At 43.2% G+C, this 27,166-nt stretch overlaps 3 protein-coding genes across 3 annotated transcripts in view; all 3 read left to right on the plus strand.

Moving 5' to 3' along the window:
• Window positions 1–12,739: 12,739 nt before the first annotated feature.
• Asdurf (ASNSD1 upstream open reading frame) lies at window positions 12,740–16,285 on the plus strand. Its single transcript, XM_038315573.1, has 4 exons — window positions 12,740–12,888; window positions 14,080–14,133; window positions 15,060–15,135; window positions 16,148–16,285. The coding sequence occupies exons 1-4, from the start codon at window positions 12,799–12,801 to the stop codon at window positions 16,225–16,227; spliced, it is 300 nt and encodes a 99-aa protein (XP_038171501.1). The 5' UTR covers window positions 12,740–12,798; the 3' UTR covers window positions 16,228–16,285.
• Window positions 16,240–20,359, plus strand: Asnsd1 (asparagine synthetase domain containing 1). The gene is made up of 3 exons (XM_038315572.2): window positions 16,240–17,667; window positions 17,941–18,122; window positions 20,033–20,359. Exons 1-3 carry the CDS (start codon window positions 16,240–16,242, stop codon window positions 20,313–20,315), a joined length of 1,893 nt encoding a protein of 630 aa, XP_038171500.1. The 3' UTR covers window positions 20,316–20,359.
• A 4,543-nt stretch (window positions 20,360–24,902) lies between these two features.
• Ankar (ankyrin and armadillo repeat containing) overlaps window positions 24,903–27,166 on the plus strand; it is a 40,581-nt gene continuing 38,317 nt past the window's right edge. Inside the window, exon 1 of the mRNA XM_038315247.1 lies at window positions 24,903–25,503. Coding sequence (XP_038171175.1) covers window positions 24,903–25,503 — 601 coding nt within the window. The remainder of the gene's footprint in view (window positions 25,504–27,166) is intronic.

The raw sequence follows: 27,166 nt of genomic DNA on the forward strand, positions 1-27,166 counted from the left end.
TTGGTTTTTGGTTTTGGTTTTGGTTTTTTGGTTTGTTTTTTTTTTTTTTCCAAGAGAGTTTCTCTGTGTAACAGTCCTGGCTGTCTTGGAACTCACTTTATAGAGTTGGCCTTGAACTCACAGAGATCCACCTGCCTCTGCCTCTGAGTACCAGGATTAAAGGCGTGTGCCACCACTGCCCAGTCTTATTCACCTTTTGAATTTGGCCACTAGAAATGTTTCCACTAAATATGTGGCTCATAGTTTTCTTTTTCCTTTAACATAAAGATAAACTAGATATTTATTCATTCCTCAAACATGATTTTATAATTATTTTAACCTGTCAGCTAGTAGACAGAGAAATGAAAGAAAGCGCAATCATCATTCCCCTAGATATAACTATATGACCAAATAAAATACATCTATAGATACATACGTACATGTGTGTAGAAGGAACGGCGGGCTGTGTCCCGCCACCCGGCTAACTTTACCCAAAATAATTACACAGAAACTGTATTCTTTTAAACACTGCCTGGCCCATTAGTTTCAGCCTCTTATTGGCTAATTAACCCATATTTAGTAATCCGCGTAGCACCACAAGGTGGTCGCTTACCAGGAGAGATCTTAACCTGCATCTATCTCGGAGAGGAGAGGCATGGCGACTGCTTATGGCGACTGCCTGAAGCGTCTGCCTCACTGCCTTCTACCTAGCATCCTGTTCTGTTTACTCCGCCTACCTAATTTTCTGTCCTATTAAAGGGCCAAGGCAGTTTCTTTATTAACCAATGAAATTAACACATAGACACGCCTCCATCACATGTGTGTGTGTGTGTGTGTAGAGTAAACTCCACCCTGCCACCCTGTTTCTAATGTGGAAGCTAGTTTAAATGTTGTTAGAATATTGCGCTGTCTGTGTGACGACAAAGAGCTGTGAACCACGATGTCCAAGAGAAACTAACAAGTGGTGGCAGCAACGTCGGAAGTTGTCATTCAGGATTTGACGAGATTTCTAGAAACTAGGCAAAATGTGAGAGGGACTATCCTGTCATGTGTGTGAGAAAGACAGTCATTTTTAAGGATTCCTGTTTTAATTTAACGATTTAAAGCACGAACCCATTAGGAACAGTTCATATCTGTGGTGGTTTCTGCGGTGGCTTCAGTCCTGTGCTTCCTGAGGTTGCTTTGTTTCCCTGACTGCCTGGCTGGGCATGCATCAACTCTGTTGGCCTGCTCAAAGGATCCGTCATATTGTTTCACAAATTCTAATTTTTTACGCCATTAATTATTCCCTATCTTCTGCTTTATTTTGTTGAATTTGCTTTCCTTATTTAAGGGATAAGCTAAAAATCACAGGCTTGCTCTTTCGTCTTTCTCTTCCACGGGCTTAATGCTACAAATTGTTCTCTGCTGTTTCTATTCTCGATTCTGCAACAGAGATGGGCACAGAGGACTGAGTGCTCATCACTGGGCACGGCTTTCCCTGAGTGAAGTAGGCTACCGTGAAGCATCCGACCGCTGGACAGATGCATTCTGACCTTCCTCGCCAGAGGTCACAGCGCATCCCTCCGCTCTAGTCTCTCTCTGCCGTCTCTTTTTGCCCCTGCCCCAGCAAGCTCAGTCTCTGGATTACAGCATACACAACTAAGCAAACTCCCTCTCTCGTTACTTAAAACATTGAGACTCTGACAGATCAGCAGCCTTGTATCAGAAATTCACGGTGCTGTCTGTCCGTCAAAGGGAACGGGGTCCTTACCAGGCGGACTGAGGCAGGACAGGAAGCTCCTGCGGGCCAGTGGGAGTAGTTTATTTACATTTTTACTTATTGTTTACATTTACATTTACATTTAAATGTAAATGTATTGTTTACATTTACATTTACATTTACATTTACATTTTTACTTATTGTTTACATTTACATTTGGGAGTAGTTTATTTACATTTTTACTTATTGTTTGTTATTCTTTGACAATTTCATACATATCTATAATGTACTTGGATTGTTTTCATGGCCATCACTATGCCACATCCCTTCCCCTTCCTGGGGAACTTCCTTTTCTTCCCAGGAAGTCTCCCTCCTATTTCCCTGCCTTTGTTCTATGACCCACTGAGTTCACAGGTGATGTTTACGTGAGCAAAGGAGGGGGCGATTTAGGAGTGCGGCCAACTTACTAGTGGCTATAGGACTGAGGAGGATTATGTCTCCTTCTCCAGCAACCATTAACTACAGATAGCTTCTCAGACGGTGACCTGTGTTCCCCCTCCTTGGTTCATAGCTCTGACTCAGCTCACCTCTCTGTTGGACAGATAATGTCCACCCCATAAGATTTTTGTTTGTTAACTGACATTTCAAGTCTTTGCCAGTTCTTTACCGAATGTTAAAAGAGTAGAACAATCTAGGTGTGGTGGCACAAGGTTTTAATCGGAGCACTTGAGAGTCCGAGGCTGGTGGATCTCTGAGTTGTAGGCCAGCCCGTTGACAGAGCAAGTTCTAGAGCAGCCAGGGCTACATAGAGAAACGCTGTTTTGAAGAGACATGTATGTGTGTGTGTTTGTGTGGCTTTTAATATATATATATATATTTAATATATATGTATATAAAGGAGAATTTATGTTCCCTCAATGCTGACAATACACTGTCCCCAATGTCACACAGCTTATTAGTATGGAGAAGATACCAGGGCTCAAGGCCATTTATTTGATCATGAAAACATCAGGGGAGAGTTCTGTGAACAATATTGTGAAATGGTTTTCAATGGGTGCAAAACTGAATTCAGTTGGATTCAACAAATATTTGAAGACCTAATAGTAGGTGCCAGGCGTTTTTCTAGCCGGTAGTGGCGGCAGGGCATAGGTGCCAGCGCTTTATTGTCTAGGGAACATCCCTTGAGTTCTAACAGAAAGGCAAAATGACTTTCACGCAACGTTACTTACAGTCAACAATTTATGGTCATGATTTCAGTGTGACACTTCCATTTAGGTGTATTTATCACTGGTTTCATGTCTTGGTTTCTGCAATGACATGATTACCAGCAAATGCCATCATATCTGCCTGGGTTTCCTTCATTTTTAAAACCTGAAATAGCATGGTTGGTTCATGTAATAATTGTTAAATCTTATTAAAAACTATAATATTAGCATAAAATATTACTTGAACCTAAATGCATACACTGAAGTCATTATTGAAAATTACCAATGTAGCACTCGGGAGGCAGAGGCAGGCGGATCTCTGCGAGTTCGAGACCAGCCTGGTCTACAAGAGCTAGCTCCAGGACAGGCTCCAAAGCCACAGAGAAACCCTGTCTCGAAAAACAAAAAACAAAAAAAAATTACCAATGTAGTAATACTCCTAAAACTTATTTGATGTTTAAAACAGAATTATACTCTATTAAATGTACCATTATATTCTTTTCTTATAAAACCAGATTTTTTTACATCAAGTGATATTATTTTATGCTCATATAACTCATCTGTTACTAATAGCAATTTTAGCTATTTTTTTACTACAAACACCTTTATAAATTTTCTATGTACATTTAGAGTGATGGCGCTTTACCCAATATTATTTTTGGATGCAAGTGTATTGCTTTCAGTCTCAGGAAACCTTTTCTATTAACATCTTGGATTTATTTATTTGCCAATTAGATTATCAAAGAAACACATCCTGTACCCTGGAATAAATTCCACTTTGTTGTAGACTCCAGCCAATATGATGATGTAGTCGAGATACTAATATTTTACTCAAGTATTTGCACCCATATGTTTGGGGAAGTTCCTTAGTTACTTTTCTAGTGCCACGACAAAACACCATGGTGAAGGCAACTTTAAAAAGAAAGCGTTTCTTGGGGCTCAGAGTTACAGTGGGTTAGTGTGCATGATCATCATGGCAGGGACCAGACCTGCAAGCATGCATAGCACTGGAGCGGTACCTGAGAGCACGCAGGTACTGGGCAGAGAGAGCGCTAACTGGGAATGGTGAGCTTTAGAAATCTCAAGGCCTACCCCCAATGACACATCTTCTCCAACAAGGCCACACCTCCTACTCCTTCCCAAACAGTTCCACCAACTGGGATCAAGCATTCAGACATATGAGCACATGAGTGGTTATTCTCATTCAAAGCACTTTTTGGTGTGAAAAACATACTGGCTTCTTAAGTTAGTTTTTTTCACATAATTGCTCACAATTGTCTGTGAATTGAGTCTGTTCAAATACAGAAAAAAGTGAGAAGGGGATGATGGGGAGAGCTTGGAGGAATGGGATGGTTGGGATAAAGGAAGGGTGGATTTTGGAGCAGGGAAGTAGATAATTAAGGGAGCCATTTTAGGGTTGGCAAGAGATTTGACTCTAGAGGGATTCCCAGGTGTCCAGGGAGATGTCCCCAGATAGTTCCTTGGGCAGCTGAGGAGAGGGGGTCGGAAATGGCCCTATCCTATAGCCATACTGATGATTATCTTGCATATCACCATAGAACCTTCATCTGGTGATGGATGGAGATAGAGACAGAGACCCACACTGGAGCACTGGACTGAGCTCCCAAGGTCCAAATGAGGAGCAGAAGGAGGGAGAACATGAGCAAGGAAGTCAGGACCACGAGGGGTGTGCCCACCCACTGAGACGGTGGGACTGATCTAATGGGAGCTCACCAAGGCCAGCTGGACTGGGACTGGAAAAGCATGGGATAAAACCGGACTCTCTGAACATGGCGAACAATGAGAGCTGCTGAGAAGCCAAGGACAATGGCACTGGGTTTTGATCCTACTGCATGTACTGGCTTTGTGGGAGCTTAGCCTGTTTGGATGCTCACCTTCCTAGACCTGGGTGGAGTGGGGAGGAACTTGGACTTCCCACAGGGCAGGGAACCCTGAATGCTCTTAGGACTGGAGAGGGGGGGAAGGGTGGAAGGGGGAGGGAAATGGGAGGTGGGGAGGAGGCAAAAATTTTTTAATAATAAAAAAATAAAAAAAACAAATACAGAAAATAGTCATTCTTTGTAGTTTAGAAAGAAGTTAATAGCAAAACAAAAATGAGTCAGGGTAGTATCTTTTAAATATAGTATGTCCAATTACCTTTTCAAATTTTCTATATTTATTAATTTTATCTGTTTACTACTTTCTTTTGAGTTATCCTTTCCATTCACAATTTCTCACATACGAGGTTTTGTTTTAAGATGTTTTTTCTAATTTATTGCAACTAAATTATACATAACATTATCACTTAAAAGTTTTCTTTCTAGTCTTGTATTTCTAGCCTTCCTTCTTCCTAAAATTACAACTTCTACTGCCTCTCCTTCCCCTCAGGAAGGTAAATTAATATATTTTAGGAACTCGAGTTCCTATTTTACTTCCTTTTCTATAGAAACCGGGCGGTAGTGATGCACAACCTTAATCCCAGCACTAGAGAGGAATATAAGACAGGAGGAGACAGTTCTCACACACAGTCTCAATCTGAGATTCCTGGAGGCAGGATCACCATTTTGGACTGAGGTAGAGGTAAGAGCCAGTGGCTGGCTGTTTTGCTTTTCTGACCTTGAGGTTGAACCCCAGTGTATGTCTTTGGGTTTTTTCAGTCATGCTACACATATGATCATTTCAATAGAAGTAGAAAAAGCATTTGATAACACACCCAGCTGTAGATATGGCTTAGTGATGAACCACATCTATAGCATGCATGAAAACAAGATAATGAATAATTATCCATACTCCAATGCCATTTTATGATTAAGAACATTCTGGAAAAATGGCTATAGAAAAAATGAATGGGCCTCAACATATTAAAAGTATGTATAACCATAGTGGGGGTGGAAGCTAAGAGATGCCTCTCTGAGATGTGGCAAAGGGCCAGGATGCCACTTTCAACACTTTTACCAAGCATGGGACTAGAAGTCCTAGCCAGAGCTGTTAGGTAAGAGGAAAAAAATAAAGGGCATTCAGATAGGAAAGGAGGAAATCAGACGGACAGTGTTTGCAGATGATAAGATGTTTTATCAAATTCTAAAGATTCCACCAAAAACTCTCCGAATAAGTGAATTCAGCAACGTTGCAGAACATAGAGCCAACAAACAAAACCTGGCGTTGTTGTCATATACCAGTATTGATTTACCTGAAAAATCAATAAAGCAGCCTCACTCATAATAGCCACACTGTATTAAACATTAACTATCTAGAAACTAATTTGACAGAAATGAAAGTCCTATACCATAAAAAAAATGCAAAATGTTTCTTGTACACAGCAGAAGGCTGGATCCTGTTTTCATATCCATTCTCTTAGCCTGTGACTTTTATAGGTGAATTGAGCCCATTAGTAGCACAGACACTGAGAGCAACAATAAATAAATGGGACCTCCTGAAACTGAGAAGCTTCTGTAAAGCAAAGAACATGGTCAATAAGACAAAAAGGCAGCCTACTGAGTGGGAAAAAAATCTTTACCAACCCCATATCAGACAAAGGACTAATCTCTAAAATATATAAAGAACTCAAGAAATTAGACATCAAAATACTAAATAACCCAATTTGAAAATGGGGTATAGAACTAAACAGAGAATTCTCAAAAGAAGAATCTTAAATGGCCAAAAGATAGTTAAGGAAATCAACATCCTTAGCCATCAGGGAAATGCAAATCAAAACAACTCTGAGATATCATCTTACTCCTGTCAGAATGGCTAAGATCAAAAACACCAATAATAGCTTATGCTGAAGAGAATGTGGAGTAAGGAGAACACTCATCCACTGCTGGTGGGAATGCAAACTCATACAATCACTTTGGAAAAATCAGTATGGTGGTTTCTCAGAAAATTGGGAATCAACCTACCTCAGGACGCTACCATATCACTCTTGGGCATATACCCAAAAGATGCTCAATCATACTACAAAAGCATTTGTTCAGCTATGTTCAGCAGCATTATTTGTAATATCCAGAATCTGGAAACAACCTAGATGCCCCTCAACCGAAGAATGGATAAAGAAAATGTGGCACATTTACACATTAGAATACTACTCAGCTATTTAAAAAAAACAATGACATCTTAAATTTTGCATGCAAATGGATGGAATTAGAAAACACTATCCTGAGTGAGATAACCCAGACCCAAAAAGATGAATATGGTATGTACTTATCCATAAGTGGATACTAGTTATATTTATTTATGTCTGCTATATTATGTCTGTTTATTATTTATGTCTATAACAGATGTAAATAAACATTTTTTCCACTATCTGATGAATGGATAAAGAAAGTATAATACATAAATCCACATAATACTCTTAAATCATTAAGAAGAACAAAATGAAAAGGAGGAGAAGAGGGAGGTAGATAAGTTGTCCTATGTGACATGGAGGGAATTACAGTCATGACGTTAAGTGAAAAAAGCCCAGTGAAGCCACAGCTGCCAATAACCTCATGTTTGACCTGCATCACACCCATACAGAAACTACCTGATTTTCCTGTTCCCCCTTTTTACTGGAACCTTATCTCCCTGCGTGAGGCAGCACACACTGGCAATTCCAGCACTTGGAAAGATCTCCATTTAAAGCTCAGCCTGGGCCATCTAGTGAGTTACTAACCAACCTGAACTACATAGCGAGAAAGAAACAAAAATCATGAGGAGGTTCTACGTTTCCTTTCCCCATCTTCTTTTACCCCCTCTATAATTTAGGTAAATTTTCTTAGATTTCACTACAAGTTGGGAGGAGGAAGTCATCATGCCTTTGCCTTTTCTACAGTTGATGGAGATGCGAAGTTGAGAATGTATTCTGTTGTATGTGTTTACTCCACGTTCTGCCGATTGGCTGACCCATACCGCTAGCATTTTACTAGACCTTTTCACTTAGTTTATTTGAGTCAAGGTGTTCTGCTGTACTTTGACCTGTCCTTTCCCTTAGGTGTGTTCTGGTGGAAGCTCCTACTGTGTGTGAAATGAGTCTGCAGACTTGTGTGTGCTCCATGGTAAAAACAAGACACACTTTAGAGCTGTGATGGCGAGTGCTTAGCACCCCAGAGGTTCCGGGGCTCTGGCCCCACCTACTTACTGCCTCCCGTTCTCTGCTACAATTCCCTCCCATTTTCCCAGTTGATGAACTAATTTTACTTATTGGCCTTGTTATTCTTTGATTAATCAAGTTTCCTTTTGACTACAAGACTGCACAAGCTGTCTTCTGCACAGACTGTCTTCTGCACAGGCTTCTGTCTTCTGCACAGACTGTCTGTCTTCTGCACAAACTGTCTGTCTTCTGCACAGGCTCCTTCCCTAAGCCTGCATACCTTGCTATCTTACATGTTGTTTAAGCTTCACCAAAACTCTTAGGATGACTAGAAATCTTCTTGCTTTTTAAAGCCTATGTGTCCCTTCTTTTTGAAGGTAATTTATCTTTCTCCATAACTTTCACCCTTGGCAATCCAACCAAATTTCCTAGATATTCATAAAATCCTGGTAAAATTATCAAGAGTGTCGCATCTCTCTTATAAATGAACTAGCTTGGGCCAATTTCTATGCCAACAGCCAAAAGGAAATAGAGAGATCAGAGTCTTTCGGAAGCTTCCTGGCTTTGTAGTGACGTATCTCCTCATTTCTAAAACAGTGTCACTTTGTCTTGTTTATAACCGTATTGGATGTCTGTCCAGATTACAATCTTTTTTGTCCTGTGTGAATTTCTTGCCTGTCCTCTTAGATGAGATGTAATTTTTTAGGTTATCTCAAATACAAGTCAACATGTGAAATCTCAAAGTATCACACTTCTATATGTGCAAGAGAAAAGGTGTTGTGATTGTGTTTTAGATTTAATCCCAAAGTCCCTTATTCCTTATAAAGCACATAGGTGGGAAACTGGTCCCCACCGGAGTGGAGAACCTCTGCTCACTGAAAAAGCAAACAAGTCATGGACCAGGGAAAAGATCTTTCTGTGTCCGCCTGCTGAGTACTGTGATTACAAGTGTGTTCCACAGTACTCAGCCGGGTTGTCAGGGTTTGTATGAACGGTGTTTAGCTGTGGAAGATTTTGATATCCAGCATGAACACCCTTTCCTGTGGGTTCCTTTCCAGTTATTCCTATAATATACAACTTTCGTTCTAATCCTTAAGAGACACAGTATTTTTATTATTATACTTAGAAAATTTGTAAGAGCTTCTGGCTTTCAAGAAAACAAAATTTATGAATGAAAATTACTGAAATAAATAAATTAAAAGGGCTCAGAGCCTTTTGATTCATGTAATAGAAATACTTAAGTCTAGTTAAAAATTTCTTTAATTGAACTAAACTCTTTACCACATGCCTTTCGGTTTAAAACCCAGCTGCTGATGTAAACCACAGTACATTCTGTCCAGCTGTTCTCCATAAAATCACAACTAGTTTAAATACTAGTGCTGGCAGCTTAGGAAGACAATGGATTTTCCAAAGTTTCCCATGTTCTCTCTGTCCAACATTCCTCCCTCGCCTTCTGCTTCCTGTAGACATTGCTCCGCAAAAGCCATCTCGTGACTGTGTCGGGAGACATGAGCGGCCCAAGCCCAAGCATAGTGACAGCTATACCTACGATAATAGCATTAAGCTAGCACTAAGCCCAGTTTTGGTAGTACCGAATTAAATTTTAGCCTTGCAACACAAAGCTTCTGCTGTAAAATCATTTGGAATTCAAACGCCTGGATGTTTGTTTTGTTTTTCTAGGTAAAGTTAACAGCGACCGCAGAGCAATATTTTTTAAAACCAAACAGAATGCACAGGCAAATACAGGTAAGCGGATATAGCTTGCTTGCTTACACTGTACCAGTGCAGTAGAGTTTTTGCACCTAGTTACTTTATAAAGAAAAAAATTAATGCCCCCAAGGCAGTATTGCATTTGGATGCAAACACGTTTCGATAAAATTTAATTGCTATAAACATTCAGAACTAGGATAAAAGCCTCTTTAGTTATAAAGAATTCGGCCTTAGAAGGAGGATTATCTATAGGAAAAACACCAGGTGAGTTTGTACGCACCTATCATCATGTATCATTTAAATACACTTTCTCTTTGCTCCTTCACTCGGGAGAACACATTTTACATCTTCCAAAGGCATCCAAATGCCTACTTGGCATTTATAACTCCTCCAATAGTAAACATTTCATAGCTGTTTTTCCTAACAGCCACGTAGCTTATGAGCCAATTTGTAGAGACGACCGAATCTGCTTCAGTCACGCAGACCTAAACACGTGAAGCGTGGGCCTTATTGTTGGGAAGTTAAGCAGACAGTGGTAGCAGCATAGCAGGAATCTAAATGAAGCAATTTTGATAGATCTTTTCGGAACTGTCAGGCATGCTGAGAATCACACCTGGACAGCTTGCCTCTCCGACACTGGTGACATTCACAAGTAAGTGACTCTGATTGTGAAGCGCGATCACCAACAACAAAACCATCAAATTACCCCGATAGGAGAACAGAGTGGAGACAAGGGCAAGACTTGAGGCATCCGGGGTGAAAACTGAAGGAGGTGCGCACTGTCAGGACCCTGAGAGCGAGGGCATCCTTAAATTTTGTATTCGACATTTACTCGGTCCTTCTACCAGGGCCTCAAGAGAGGAGGGGTATTTTGTCATCACGGTCCACAGCTGGAGCTAGGCTTCAGAACTAATACCACCTAGAGGAGAAAGGTTTCCTCATCTCTAGCCTGTAACTTGCACATTTCCCTCTTTCACTGAAGTATTGAAACACTTTGTTGGCAAAATTCCCGCACCCTCCCCCTAATGCCTCTGATAAGGACCCAGTAGTCTGTTTCACAGAGCCTACAGTTCCTCTGGTAAACAACAGTTCAGTATCTTGGGTTCTGTTGCCTTCTGAAAAAGTTCCTAAGGCTGTGGTATTACGTTTCCTTTGATTTCACCTTCTTAATCCCATGTCTACCCCCTGCCACCCTACACAATGTCCTGGTCTGCTAGTTCCCCTTCAGCCTGTCACCTCACAAATGGCTCCTACTTTGTCTCACCCCATCAGAATTAATTAAAAGTCACCCATCAACCAAAAGTGCCTTCATATTAGCTACGGACACTCTAGCATTGTTGAAAGTATTTGGAAAAGAAGAGGTATCTTTAATATGAAATAAACCAGCCGATCTATAACCCGGAATCTTTGTTTGGTAAAAATCCACTGGGATCGTTTCTGATTTGCTCTTTAGCAAGCTTACATATACCTTAGTATGTGCCTGAGACGAACAATGAGCGCTTACAGATGTTGGCATTTCGATCTTCAAAATAACCCTTTGGATATGAGAGAGATCCGTGGGGAACTGAGTGAGTAGACAGGGTGGGGTAGGGTTGGGGGTGTCTGTGATCAGTATACATGTACAAAAAAATGTATAAGGATGAATTTAATTAATAAAAATAGAAAAATGGTGAGTATTAATATGTTCCAAAGTAGGAAATTATTTGACATTCACGTAGTGAGATTTAAGGTGTTTCTAACATATAGACACACAGAGGGACCTTAGGGCTTCAGTTCACAGCTTCAATGTCAGGTTGACCATAAACAGAAACATACGTGTAACTGACCAGCCGGAGTTGGAGCAGCTGCTCTCATCCAATGGGCACAAAGAGGCTGACAAACTGGATTACCTACCGACCTCTTCTAAAAAAACGACCAGGTGTTCCCCATCCTGCAGATATCACTAAGTGGTTAGACTATAAAACTACATTCCCGACCACCATCGCTTCCACTGTGAAATAGCTTAGAAACAGAAAAGTCGTTCTTAAGAAAATCAATGAGAAGGAAAAAAAAATTTAAAGTACATTCAGTTCTATAACCACTTGAGATTTTTACTCAAAGCACCAGTAAGAGGCGTCCATGGGCTTAACTCAGGACGCACCAGCCTTTAGCCGGATGAGTGGTCTCCATCCCCAGTTCACCTGTGCGTTTCAAACACGTCCCGAGTTTCAGTCAACTCACTAAAGAATCTGAGATGTTAAAACCTGTTAAGGACCCAAGAAGTGTTATCAATAAAGAAATGCCAAGATCACAGAGTTAGGCACACTACTGAGGAATGACTTACAGATCATGAGATCAGAACAGGTGAAGGTTTCTAGTCTATCAAATTATTCAGTCTTAACCAAACGACTTACAGCCCACAGGTTAGTCTCTGCCACCTTCTTAGTCTATGGCTGGGTCCTCCCTCTGCCGCCCTATAGACGCCCCTCTCGGCCGAGCGTCAAACCTAGAAGCGCTGGAAAGTGCTCATCAATCTCTCTCGTCTATTTCTAGACTTGACTGAGATGTTGTATGGAACAGAGCATCCAAAATTCATCTAAAGCTATATATATATATATATTTCATGTGGCAGTCCTAACCACAAGGAGTCAAAAACCTTATAAACTAACTCTCTACAGTCCGATCACCAGCCCTGTGCGTCTGAAATCAGCATCGCAGCTTCCTACCTTGTCTGTTATTTTTACTTCTATAGTCTATTTGGATTCTATTTGGATGTGAGAACGAGATGATTGTTGCTGTTGTTGTTAGAATAATAATAAGTAATATTATATTATATTATAATAATTATATAACAACATCATCATCATTATTATAACTATTACTATTATTATTTACATCGGATTCGCTAGGGGACGTTACAGAAAATCCACAAACTCCACAACCGGGCAATTATTATTATTTTTTTTTTTTGGCCTAAAACCAGTGCGCATGCGTACACTCTTTTGCCTCCTAGGCCTCCAGCGCCCTCGACTGCGCACGCGTCAAAGTGCAGACTCCGTTGGTGGAGGTGGCAGAAGGGGCGGGATTCGCGGGAGCTCACGCGTCCGGTCAGCGTCTTCCGGCCGCGGTTCCCCGGCGTGCGGCGCTGCGTGGAGATGCCCGTCCGTGGGGTGCGCGCCCACGATCGCTCGGCAACGGTGCCCGCGCCCACGGCGACTGCACACAGCGAGGCTCTGGGCAGCAAGGTGCGGCGGGTCGGGGCCCCGGGACGCGGGCGGCGGGTTCCGCGCTTGCGTCCGTCGCGTCCCTGCAGACTTGCAGTCGTCTCTGCGTAGGACCCTAGCAAACTAAGCTTCGCCTGCCTTTCTCCCTCTCTCCCTTCCTTCGGGATAGGGTTTTTATATCGCTCAGGCCAAGCTCAAGCTCTTGTTTAAGGGGAGCATGGCCTCATTCTCTTGCCTAAGAGCCGAGATTTCAGGGATGCACCGCCATGCAGAACCCTACCATCAGCTTCCAATTACAGACAAAATCTTAAGACATGGGTAGTGGAGGGGTGTGCGCACAGCCTTTTCAGGAGTTAAATGTGCTAAATTCTACATCTCCCCCCCGCCCCACGAGTGGCATCTTGGGTTAAGTGGCCTAATTCCCACCATCACAGTTTTCTTGGGTACCAGCTAAAGTGAGATATATACCCGTCATTTCTAAAAATGAACATAAAACACTGTAGAAGCAGACTTGAGGCTCGAGGAAGACGAGCTCCCGTGGCTTTGTAGTTCCTTACCGCAGCTGTCACCTCTGGCGGTGTGGAGACGCAAGGGTGCACACTGAAGAGGGTGCCTGTGAGTTTTCAAAATACTCTGCCTCTTAATACTATATGTCGTGGTGTGTGATGCTTCAAAAGAGGCATTGCCTACTTAGGCATTCATCTGGTGATCAGCACCACAAGCCCAGCTTGATGATAACCAGCAGTATGTAGTCTTGACCGTACAAAATAGAATAAATGCGGAGGTGGAAAAACGATGCTTTCTCTCCGCAGGTACGGCAGGCAGTGCCATTTATTTTTTTCTGAATGACTGATTGTCATCTGCATACATCATGAACAACACTGGTTGCTGGGCAAAGGGAGGAACCCACATTCGTTTTCTTTCTCTTTGTTTTAATTTACAGCAAGACGTTATAAAACTAAAGACTGGTACTAATTTTGGTAGACAGTGTGTCACTTTGGCTAAAGGTATAAGCCCTGTGGTAACTGGTTCCTGGCATGTCTAAGCCTTTTCTTCTTCAGCTGTTTGCCACGGAGCCCAGCTGGGTGCTGTTGCCCCTGCATAGTGTCTATTTAGACAGGTGGTGTGTGTATGTGACCACCCCCAGGCCCATTGCTTAGAATGTCCCCACCGAACATACTTTGGACTTTAGCTTTTTCTTTGTTTTCATAGATTAAAGAACAAAAAATCATTGTGGATGAGCTCTCTAACCTGAAGAAGAATCGGGTAAGTTACTGCAGGAATCTGGACTAGTGTACAGTATATTAAGATTAGGAGTTAGATCATTTATGCTAAAGTTACAAAATTCCGACATGCTGATCTCAAACTAAAGTGTCTGGTTTGTTTTTGCTTTTCATTTGTTTCTCTGTATATGTCAACGCATCTCAAAGTTGAGAAAATTACTTCCCTAGTACACTTTAACAAAAACTGATTTCCTTTTCCACAGAAAACTGTTAATAGTCCAAATACTTAACCCATTTAATGCCTTTTTATGATGTGTTCATCAGTCAGCTTCTGTTTCATGTGTGGTTTTTCTGTGGAAAATTGCATCTTAAGTGAAGAAATGATTTTGAGCTCTCAGTCATCTAGTGACTGGCATTTTCAACATTTCTGATGTTGTTGTTTGTGGAATATTGGACGCTAAGGCAAATTAATACAGAACTTTAGGAGATCGGACTGGCAAAATGTCTAAACATTGTGTGAGACTTGACCTGGGGCTTCTTTCGGAGTAACTGATACATATACAGTTGTGAAATGCATGGGCGTTTAATTGCGGTGGCAGCTGTCTGTATCTGTAATAGTGAAGAGACAGACAAATGTCTGACGTTTGAGGGCAGCAAAGACTCTAGTGTTGTTCCCGTGTGGTGATGTAAAGAACCTTCACTGATGAGCAAAGCTCTCCGTGCTGTACATCTGTAAGAGTAAACCATAGCCCTGTGGCTGTGGTAGCTTTGTCACTGACAGAACAGTGGCAGCATGGCATCGCTGTGCAAACAGCCATTTCTGGGTGGCAGAGCAACAGTGACTTTGAATCTGTTTGTATTTGATAAATGACCATTCTGAATATTCCAGAAGCTCGTGTAAGTGATAATAGGATTCTGTGGAGCATCGCCGTGCAAATCGTGTCCTGATACTGTGACTTTCTTTTGCAGAAAGTGTACAGGCAGCAACAGAACAGCAACATATTCTTTCTTGAAGATCGAACAAACATGCTTTCTGAAAGCAAAAGTGAGCGGTCTTCATTTTGGTTTTGCTTATGTGTGGAATGCTATAGAAAACCTTTGGTAGGCTTTTTGTGGGGACTCATAATGGTACCTCAATTCAGTGTCTTCATGAGTGCATCTGGGCATGTGTGTGATAACAGTGATCTGTTTCCAGTTAGCCTTCCAAAGATCTCTACAGTTTTAAACAGACTTCTTAGCTGGGGTGGGACTGGTATTCTGACTGACTTGTCCATGGGCCGGCAGCTGCGGCTGCTACGGGTTCCCATTCATAGAAGCCCATGAGGTCTGAAGACAATGTCACACTGCAGCAGAACTCCCCAGTTGCTCCTTCTGTCCCCTTTCCTCTATGACCCCAAAGCCATAGGGGTCAGGAGGGTAAGATGGAGGTCCAGTTTTGGACTGCGCCTTCCAAAGTCCCTTTATCTCTGCATGTGCACCAGGTGTGGTTCTTGTCTTACCTGCCGTCCACTGCCAAAAGAAAGTTCTCTGAGGGCGGGTGAGACCTGAGCCCCGAAGGAGCTGTTGGCAGGTGATGGCTGCCAGGGAAGAGAGTCAGTGTCCTCAGGGGTGTGACTCCTGGTAGATTGCCCATGTCCTAGTGGAAGCAGAGGGAGGGTGGGGGAGGAGGTGGGTATGATCAAACTATATCACAGACGTATTAAGTAAAAACATAACTTCAAGATGTATTTGCTGTATTACCAAGTGAGATAGGCGTGTATTTTTTTCATACTTTGACTAAAGTATGAAAAATCATTTTCCAATTTTTCATTTTGCGGGGGGAATACTTTGAACCTGCAAGGTCTTGACAGATTTGAAAGTTGTATATGTAAAGTGCTTAGCCAAGTGCTTGGACCAAAATAAGTCCTCAGTGAAAAGAAACCATTCCCAAATTCAGCACTGTTTGTCCCTACGGCATTCTGAGTTACCCCTGGCAATTGTACAATGCATCTACTCATAGAATCTTGAGAAGTAGTCTCAACTTTTACTTCAATCTTTTTTCTCACTCCCTCCTACAGATACATTAGATGAACTACTAAAAGAATACCAAGCCTTAGAAAACTCGGAGACAACCAAAGTCAAGACCCAGTCACCCTGACTTCCCAGAGCCATGTGTGGCATTTGCTGTTCTGTAGGCTTCTCTGTTGAGCACTTCAGTAAAGAGTTAAGAGAGGATTTGCTGTGCAACCTTAGGCGACGGGGTCCCAATAGCAGCAAGCAGGTGTTAAAATCCCATGTTAACTATCAGTGTTTGTTTTCTGGTCACGTCCTTCACTTGAGAGGCGCTTTAACTGCCCAGCCTGTGGAAGATGAGAATGGCAACGTGTTCCTGTGGAATGGGGAAGTTTTTAGTGGGGTCCAGGTTGATGCAGAGGACAATGACACTCAGGTTATGTGCAGTAGCCTTTCTGCCTGTAAGACGAAGTCTGATATTTTGGCACTCTTTTCCAAAGTCCGAGGCCCTTGGTCTTTCATATACTATCAAGCCTCTAGCCATTGCTTATGGTTTGGTAGGGACTTTTTTGGCCGCCGTAGCTTGCTTTGGCATTTTAATAATCTGGGCAAGAGTTTCTGCCTCTCATCAGTTGGAGCCCAGGTGTCTGGGCTTACAGACCAGTGGCAAGAAGTTCCAGCATGTGGAATTTTCCAAATTGATCTCAATTCTGCTGCAGTTTCTAGTAGTGTGACTTTAAAATTATATCCGTGGAAATACGTTTCTGAGCAGAATGTTACTGAAGAATGTGCTGTCGACCTGACTCCGACTCCAGCGGAATTGCCAGCGCTTGTATCCATGGTACCAGGTGAAGCCGAGCTGTATCTTCCGAAACCGATTGCTCCCTTAAATAAGACGCTGCCTCAGGCTCCACTGGAAGCTCCCTGTAGAGACAGTTCCCGTGTTCCACATGCAAGAGAGACACTCGAGACGTTTCTTACGGATGGACACACAAAAAAAGTAGTTCAGCAGTTCATTGATGTCCTGAGTGTTGCAGTCAAGAGACGTGTCCTATGTTTAGCTAGGGAAGAAAACCCGGCATCAGAGGAAGTTTTGCCAGCTTGTCGTAAGACAGCAAGCATTGCCATCCTCTTTTCTGGGGGTGTGGATTCCATGGTGCTCTCAGCCCTTGCGGACCGTCATGTTCCTTTAGATGAGCCGATCGACCTCCTGAATGTGGCTTTTGTGGGTAGACGAGAGACTGGGCCAGGTGTTCCTAACATCGACAGAAAACAGCAAAGCAGTCCCAAGACCCTGGCTGAAGAATTCTGTCAGGGTGCCGCTGCGGCGCCGGACCGAGTCACAGGAAAAGCAGGACTGAAGGAACTGCAGTCTGTCAACCCCTCTCGGACTTGGAATTTTGTTGAAATCAATGTTTCTCTTGAAGAGCTACAAAATCTAAGAAGAGCTCGTATATGTCACTTGGTTCAGCCCTTGGACACAGTTCTGGATGACAGCATTGGCTGCGCCGTCTGGTTCGCTGCTAGAGGAATCGGTTGCTTAGTGACCCAGGATGCTGCGAGATCTTACGAGAGCCCTGCAAAGGTGTGCGCTGGGATTTTTGCTCAGAGGGATTTCCGAGACCTAATTTTGACTCTTGAGCCTTTTAACATTTAAGGTTGTAAGAAAATACTGCATTTTATTTATTCTTTTTAATATAATGTATATTCTTTTTAAAATTGAACATTTTTTTACTATTTTCTGACCTGTGGGTTTTTTTTTAAGTTTTATAAGAAAAATTTCCCTCTCCCTCTCCCCCCCCCCCCCCCTCTCGTCTTGTCCTCGGTCACATCTCTGGCTTTCTTCACTCTTCTGTAGGTGATTCTGACTGGTATCGGTGCAGACGAGCAGCTGGCGGGTTACTCCCGGCATCGAGTCCGCTTTCAGGCTCTCGGCCTCGAAGGCCTGAATGAGGAAATAGCCATGGAACTGGGCCGCATTTCCTCCAGAAACCTCGGTCGTGACGACAGAGTTATTGGTGATCATGGAAAGGAAGCAAGGTGACTGACTCATTATTCAGATGCTTTGTAGTAGAAATACGAATGATGGCTTTCTACTCCTTTTCTGTGGAGATTGCTCCCATCAGGACAGGAGCAGTTGCACACTGTCTCAGCTTTACCCTGTGAACAGTCGCGAGCAGCGCTGAAGGCGCCAGGGAGCCGCAGGAAGCCTGCACTCAGGATAGAAGGTGGATGATAATTCTTTCTAGGGCCATGATGAAAAACCACAGACGTGAAAACAGCATAGTGTATTTCCAAGTGGAGGCAGTTTAAGGATTTTGTTTTGTCCTGCAGGGTTGTAGATCTGGTTTTGTCTATGTAGGCATGTCTGCTGTGGTGATCCATGGGAGGTCCCAGGCCTGGATTTCTGTCCTTTGTGTGGTTTTTGAACACGATTTAGTACTGTTTTAGATCACCTAAAATCTTCACAGAGACCAAGGCAGCTTCGTGTGTGCTTTTGAAATCTCGGATTGTGTCTGCCTACAGCGTACTTAGGATGTTAGTTAGGACAGAGTGAAAAAGAGTTTTCAGCGGTAAGAGCACAGGAGACGAGACGGTCTGAGGAGCACGGCTGTGGAGCTGTGTCTGTGCCCCTGTCTAATGCGAACCACCATAGCCTGGCAGAGTCCAGAGTCCAGCCTGGCTTACGTAGCAAGACCATGTCTCAAAAAGAAAAATGAGTGGAACTGTGTTTAAATAAGTGGTATTTTGTTAGAAGGATTCAGCAGGCAAGGAGGAGGAAGCCATGTAAGCCTCATGAGAGCTGGGGCATCACAGTTGTTACCTCCCCGGTCTGAGAGTGGTCTCTAGCCTGTGTTCCATGCTTAGGCCTTTCCAGTGAAGCATGACTGCCTTTCCCGGCTGTCCCTGTGCTGCCAGTCCTTGTCCAAATTAGATTGTCCTTACTGTTCTATTTCTCAAGATTATATTTCAAATAGATAATTAGTACTGTTCTACAAAGTAAATAAACTTCTCCCTTTGAAGAATGTGAGAGAGAGGGTCAGGAATTGCAGAAAAGGAAGAGAGGAATTTAATCCATTATCATCAGGCAGATGAAGGAATAGAGAATTTACTTTTTCTGATGAAGCAGTTAATTTCAAAGGCCTTAGGAAATTATTCAGGGCTGTGCTCGGGTGGCAGTGTGTACGCAGAGTGGTTACAACGGTGAGTGCAGCAGAGCTGCCGTGTTTCTGAGGATGGACAGGGAAAGATGGGGATGGGCTCGTAATGGAAACAAAACCCAGCTTCAGAGAAAATCCATGGTTTTGTGGGAAAGTGAAGAAGCAGAAGAGCAGAATGTTTCTGTTTTAAATGTAGTATTTGTTATGGATACCAATTTGTGGCGGCACAAGCAATTTAAGTGTAAATAAACAAAATTCTTACAGTTTTGTTTATTTACAGTGTTACAAGCCCAGGCTTTTGGAACCCTTTATGTTGACTTCATGCCCCTAAAGTTAAGTTTCTGCAGACATGCTCAAACCAGACAGAAGTTATTTATGATCAAGCTGTATACTGGGGGCACCCGCAAAGATACTCTGAAACAACTTGAAATTATTTCTTGATATCATAGACGACTATTTAGATTTTAGAATTCTTTATAATGCATATAAAATTGCCACGTTTTGAAACACCTTTTTAATGTGGTTGAATTTTATCTATTAAATTATATAATCACTAATAGACTTTTTTTTTAGTGGTGGTCACTCTTTTTTTTTTTTTTTTTTTTTTTGTTTTTTTAGACAGGGTTTCTCTGTAGCTTTGGAGCCTGTCCTGGAACTAGCTCTTGTAGACCAGGCTGGTCTCGAACTCACAGAGATCCGCCTGCCTCTGCCTCCCGAGTGCTGGGATTAAAGGCGTGTGCCACCACCGCCCGGCTCTCATTTTTTTTTTTTTTTTAAAATAAATTTTAGGTTTCCTTTCCTGGATGAGAATGTCGTGTCTTTCCTAAATTCCCTGCCGGTGTGGGAGAAGGCAGATCTGGCTTTGCCCCGTGGGGTCGGTGAGAAGCTCATCTTACGCCTGGCAGCTGTGGAACTCGGTCTCACCGCCTCTGCCCTTCTGCCAAAGCGGGCCATGCAGTTTGGATGTAGAATTGCAAAACTTGAGAACGTTAATGAGAAGGCATCTGATAAATGTGGAAGACTCCAGATCCTACCGCAGCAAACCCCTCAGGAAGATTGCGTCATCCCATGATTCCACCATGTGACAGCCACTGCCAATAAACAGCTGCTGCCTTACGGGTGGGGTGTTGTGCTTTCCTAGTGCATTGTATGAATTCTTATTTTTCCCATCAAGGCTCCTTTTGATCAGACACATGGGGTGAGTTAGGCAGGGTTCCCCAGGTGGCCTCAGCACTGGGGTTGTTACCAGAAGCCCAGATATGTACAGGATTCGAGCTGGCCTTCGGGGAAGTTTCACCCAAGAAGCGGGTGAAGTGGGCTGCAGATAAAGCTCTGCCAAGCCCTTTAGAGAAGCGACGAGTTCCAGTTTGCAGCAGTGGGAAGGGGCTTGCAGGAAGAAATCACAGAAGGCGCGCAAGGCTGCTTTCCACCCCAGTCCCTTGCCCTGCGCATCTCTTCCACCTGGCTGTTTCCAGGTTCTCTCCTTTTGAGTTCTCTCAGCATACTTAACACTGAAGGGCTTGGGAAGGGGGTGTTGTGAGAGTCCAGTTCATAAATGGCTGGAGAGAGAGCAGAGGCCTCGCTGTGCTGAGTGTTAAGGGACCAGTCCTGGAGGACTGAGCTTCTAATCCTGGGCCCTGATGCTGACTCGTGGAAGACGGTCTCAGAATTGAGTTATTTTCTAGAGCACTCAGGTGATGTTCAGAGATGGCAGGAAAAGCAAATCAGTGTCTGTGTGTCAAACATAGGCAGTTTGTTCCCCAGTCTCCATAAGAACCATAGCCACAAATAACTCAGTTTGCTGTTGTCTTCAGAAACCTTGGCTTAGGCTCTGGCAGACTTAATGCCCTTGTGAGCTTGTTTCCCTACTTGAGGAATTTTTAAGAACTAATTTAAATATTTTCTGGTCCTTCAACTGTGCTTGTCCCCTTCTTAGCCGTTCACAGAAAGGTCAGTTGATCAGCCTGAGACCTGCCTCTGGCCAGCACAGAAGCCTCCTAGACAAACTGACTTCTGAGCTCTGTTGAATGGCTGTCCAAGAGCAGAGGCGCCATAGAGTTGGCTTCCTTGGAGTCCCATCCTGGTGTGTGTCGGCATTGTGACTCCACCTCCTCTGTGGTTATTCCATTGCTTGCTCTAGCCACTGCAAGCAGAAATGGGCCCTATCAATCAAAGACCATTCTCTATGTCACCCCTTGTATTGTGTATCAAACGGATAGCAGTTGCTGATCTGCCCTTCCGTACCCGGTTAACTGTCCATCGTGATCCCCCACATCTCATCGCCACCCCCACACTCTACTATTTGGGGTCTTTTTCTGGGGCTGACCCCTTTCTGATCTATTTGTAGAAAAGAACTGTTAGGGAACTGACAGACTAGCCTGATAAAGGCTTTCCTGTGCCCCGAGTTTATTCCCCGGTAAGTGCAGTTTCGTGCATAGTGCCTGAAGTTAAGAGTTCTGCCCCAGCCACTAAGAAAACCTCACTGCTCAGTGTAAAATTCAGGGGGGAGTTAAACTTCCCCTGATCTGGCTGCTGCAGCCAGCGAAGTAGGGCATAATTGTCCCTTAATCCACGAGATGTCGCGTGGCTTCTGACCAGTCATGGCTTCCCTGGGCCTCCTGGCCATCGCTTCACTTCTGACCCTAACCTCCACAGCTGCTTTCTCTCCCCTCCACCCTTCCCCCTCCCCTCTTCTTTCTCTTTAAGACAGACAGCGTCCCGTTATGTGACCCTAGTTGCCCTCTCCAGCTGACCTTTAAGTGTTAAATTTCAGGTTTCGGTCCTGGATGTCAACAGTATGCTATGTTGGCGAGTCGACCTTCTCTGGCTTCAGTTTTTTAGCTTAAGTGAATTTGTAGTCTCGCCCCAACTGCCTGTTTATCCTTTCCTGATACCTTCGGGAGATCATCTGGCCTTCCCTTGCTTCTCTGGTACACAGAATTAGGTTCACAGCTGAACTCAGAATCGTGTTTTGACAGCCTATAGGCCCGGATGGGAACTGAAGGGTCATTGTTTTCAACACCTTGCGACCCAGTAATCTGTTACCAGTAGCACCCCTCAGAGGCCCCAGCGCTCCACCCTCATCGCTGCTGCCATCACCTGGCCTTCACCTGACCTGCATCAGGAAGGCCTTAGCCCAGTTTATCTGGGATATGAATTCAAAGTCGCACGCTGGCCCTCACTCGATTTGCATATTCATTTTGTGTTCCCATCCCTTGGTTTCGGTGCCGCGGTTTATTTTCTCACACTCAGCAACGACGGCCCGGTCCCAGAAGAGCAACTTCAACAAGTATTTGCATGGATGGCTTTTTCATTTCCCGGCCTCGTTTTAAGTCACTCCACCGACATCTGGACGTTCTTTTTGGTGCGGTCCACATCTTACCCCACGTTGGCAAGCACTTTTGTTTTACTAAGCTATTTGGGGTTTTGCTCTTTCCCCTGCATCTCCAGTCTTTGGAATGGTGCCTGGCTCATAATTGATGTTCAGTAAACGTTTGTTGCACAATAGGATTCCAGACCGGACCCTCAGAGCCTGGCACGTTGGCTCGAGCCACTCCAGGGCGCCTGCTGTTTTCTTTGCATTTAGTAGATGCGCAGTAGCAGTGACAGAACATGTTGCTGGACTGAGATCTCGAGAGAGGTTAGAGGATTTGTCCTCATGGGATCGATCCCGAGGTTTTGACCTTGGAGCAGAATGTACAGAGGCTGCGCCAGCCCATGCTCGTCTTCCTGAGACGAAGTCTGCCTTAAGACAGCTTTACCCAGCTTGGGGTTCTCCCCATCAACTTCGGCCCAGCTTCCCTGACCATCGCGCGCTCTGGAGGTTCTGGGGCTATTCAGAACCACCGAGAAGCCATCCCAAGCAACGGCTGTCTGCTCTGGGGAATACCTTAGTGACCATCGTGAACGCGACTCTGCTAGGCAAGAAAAGTATTTCCAAGTAGGTCTCTCCCTTTTCCTTGTCCTTTCCCGTGTCCTTGGTGGATACTGATTATGATCACAAGTCTTGAAGCAGGGGTCTGTTTCTGAAAACAGCCCCATCATGTCCTATAATCTCCTTCGTTTACGAGCCGGTATCTATGAAGTAGTAGAAAAAAATGCCCTACAGAGCCGGATTTTGTACGCAGCTTGACTACAAAATGCTGGAGGCAGAGGCAGGCGGATCTCTGAGTTCGAGGCCAGCCTGGTCTACAAGAGCTAGCTCCAGGACAGGCTCTAGAAACTACAGGGAAACCCTGTCTCGAAAAACCAAAAAAAAAATAAAAATAAAAAAATAAAATAAAAAAAATGCAAATTTTCTGCCCCAAGTCTTCTGATCCAGAAACAGGTGCAGGCTAAATTTTGAAAATCCCTGTATAATGTAGGCCGATGACATTAAGTAAAAATACTCTGTTTAATTACATCCTGCAGAGTAGATGTATAAATATAATATAAATGTTATATAAAATATTAGTATAAACATAATATAAAATATTAGTATTATGAAAGCAGGCATTCAGCAGGCGGGAGGAACAGCTCAGCCAATGAGTGGGGACCTAGACTGAAACACCCCAAGAAGGGGAGCATCTAGGGGTGAAGAGGAAGGAGAGGACAGGGACAGCATGTGCAGGAAAAGAGAGATAAATGGGGTGGGAAAGGGGAGGGAGTTAAAAAAATCTTCACAATGAAAACTGAAGATAAGCGGTGGCTTCTCATATACAAACAACATTTTTCTGAAATACAGCCACATACCACTTAATGAAGTTCTGATTAGCTTGTTGCCAAGAGACAGAAGTTAAGGTCATTTATCGCTCTGTAAACACATCTATGGGACTTTCTTTCTCTTGGTTTTTCAAGATTTCTCTTGTATAGCCCCAACTGTCCTGAAACTTGCTCTGTAGACCAGGTTAGCCTCTAACTCAGAAGAGGTCCACCTGTCTCTGACTTCCAAGTGCTGGGATTAAAGGTGTGGGCCATCTTGCCCAGCAGGGATGTTTGTTTGATTGATGATCGGTGTGGAAGGAAGGGCCCAGCCCCCCGTGGATGGCATGGTCGTGGGTACATAGAAAAGCAAAGAGACGAAGCCGGAAGGAGCAGATGAGTCAGCAGCATTCCTCTCTGGTCTCTGCTTCAGTTCCTGCCTCGACTCCCACTGATGATACGCTGCGACTTGGAAGCCAAATAAAGTCTTTCCCCCAACAAGTTCCTTTGGTCACAGTGTTTATCACAGCGATAGAAACTTAAATGGGACACATGGGAAGCATGTCAAGCTATTTCATCATTACGAACATTGTAGAATATACTTACATAAGCTAAGACGTTATATATAATCTTAGGAGACAACAATCTGTGTGATTGATTGCTGGAGAGGTGGCAGAGCACTGAGAATTTCTTAGTGACATTTGGCTCTGAAAAGCAGAGATTTTCAAATCATCTGTCATGATGAATGTTAAAGATTTTACAACCTTAAGTATTTTGATTCAAATTGAAGCTTCTTGTGGTGCAATTAATAGGAGATTAAAAAGAGTACAGATTGACCATGAAAAGATTAACTTTAGAAAGTGTAGAGGTACTTATTTATTCTAGGAAAAACGCAGCTTTGTTGCCATGACAAATGTTATTGCTTGCCTTTTCCTTCCTTGCAGAAACTTCAAGGAGGACACACTAGATTTAATTCGCAATGTTCAGAATATCCAAAAAAGGCATAGTTAGATTTGATCAAGTTCAAGATGAAGAAACTTACCTGGAAAATTTAGCAGTGCAAAGGAATGCCTCTGCTTTCTTTGAAAAATACGAACGCAGCGAAGTACAGGAATTGTTAACGACAGCCATAGTCAGCTGGCTGGCTGCCAAGGATGATGTCCGTTCTCAACTGGACATCCCGTGTGGGCTCATGAGTCAAATCAACAATGTGGGCTTCTCCACAGCCATCCTCATGACTCCCGTGGACCCTACTGCCCACTTAGACTACAGGGAAGTCCATCAGATCTTAAGAGAGTTGGCTGTTGGAATTTATTGCTTAAATCAAATCCCTTCCATCAGTTTAGAAGCAAATTATGATCAGAGTTCTTCGTGTCAGTTGCCTCCAGCTTATTATGATACGAGAATTGGGCAGATTTTAATCCATATTGACTATATGCTAAAGGCGCTGTGGCATGGAATATACATGCCAAAGGAGAAACGAGCCAGATTCTCCGAATTGTGGCGCACAATCATGGACATTGACCAAGATGGGAAGCCTCAAACAACTAAAGATATATTTTCTGAGTTTAGTTCAGCAGGTAAGAGAATTAAGAATTAATTAATTAAGCACTGCTTAATTGTTTTTTACAAGCCATTTTCCTCTTTTATTGAAAATGAACTTTTCCATGCAATATATTTTCTGATCATACTCCCCCCAATCCTCCAAGATTGTTCCCACTCCCCCAACTCCTCCTTTCTTGTTCTCTTAAAAAAAAAAAAACAAAGTGGAAAACAAATAAAAAAGAAACTCTCTCTTACACAAGTACAAAATCAAAAACCACAGTATGCAAGCAAAAGACCATTAAGACAAAATGTTCCCAAACAAAGCAATATGAGAGAAAAAGTCTACAAAAATACAATTGAGTTTGTTTGTGTTGGCTTACCATGAAGTGTGGTAGACTCAATGAGACTCCATTGGAGAAGATTAATTTATTCTTTGCAAGCAGGAATCAATTACAGATAGCTTCTTAGCTAGATGATGAAACCCATGTCCACTTCCCCCTCTCAGAGCTGGGACCCCATCTGACTTGAACATATACAGGTGATATGCATGCTGCATATTGCATAAGTCTTATTGTGATAATGCATGGTTCTTAGGGGAATTATTGTCATCTATGTGGTATATAATTCAACTAAGAAGGGTGGATACATGCATGCACAAATAGATATCTATTTATCTATTATCTAGCTATGTATATATAGAAATAAATATATATTTCTCTCTATATAGAATTAAATATAAAATATATGTAGTATTTAAATAGATATATACTTTAAGCTTATAAAATAAGTTGTCTTATAGCTTTTTAAAATACTCTTAGGGTCATTTATCTCTCCATCCCTTTCCCCCATATAAAAGTTTCCTTCTCTTCCTCATCCTCCCCAGTTAAGGACCAACCCCCCCCCCCATTATACCTGTTCCCTTCTGCACTGATTGGTTTTGTATGTCAACTTTACACAAGCCAGGGTTTTCAGAGAGGAAGGAGCATCAGTTGACAAAATGTCTTCATGAGATCCGGATGTAAGGCAACTTTCTTAATTAGTGATCAGCTCAGGATGACCCAGCCCCTGGTGGTGGTACTACTGCTGGGCCACTGGGCCTGGGATCTGTAGAAAAGCAGGCTGAACAAATCATGGGAAATAAGTCAGTAAGCAGCACCCTTCCATGGCCTCTGCATACATCAGTTCCTGCCTCCAGGTTTCTGCCCGGCTTGAGTTCCTGTCCTGACTTCCTTCAGTGGTAACCAGCAATGTGGAAGGGTAAGCTGAATAAACCCTTTCCTCACCAACTTGCTTTTTGGTCATGTGCACAGTGAATGAAATTGCATGGTAGTGGGAAAATACCATAGCTGTTATTTCATGACTGAGATCACAGATGAATGCACCAGTTTCCAGACTAAGCTGTAATTGCATCATGGCCTACGATAGCTTGTGATACACTCTCCCGACATCTCACCCTTTTCTCTTCACAAGGAGAAGCATGTAAGTCAGTCTTAGGGCAGCGCTTTCCTATCTGCTGCTGGTAGAATGAGTCCAGGACTCTCTTGTTCCCCTATCTCTCTGAGAGCCATGGCTCAACAACTTTAGACATGCCGTTATATTCTTGTCCTTGGGCATCTGTGAATGTCTCAGTTGAGGTCTCTTTGCCTGAACACTAACATAGACCAACTGTCTGCCAAAAGAGGGTAGACTTCTATGTTT

Source organism: Arvicola amphibius, chromosome 18 (assembly GCF_903992535.2).
Source record: "Arvicola amphibius chromosome 18, mArvAmp1.2, whole genome shotgun sequence".
Taxonomy (NCBI): domain Eukaryota; kingdom Metazoa; phylum Chordata; class Mammalia; order Rodentia; family Cricetidae; genus Arvicola; species Arvicola amphibius.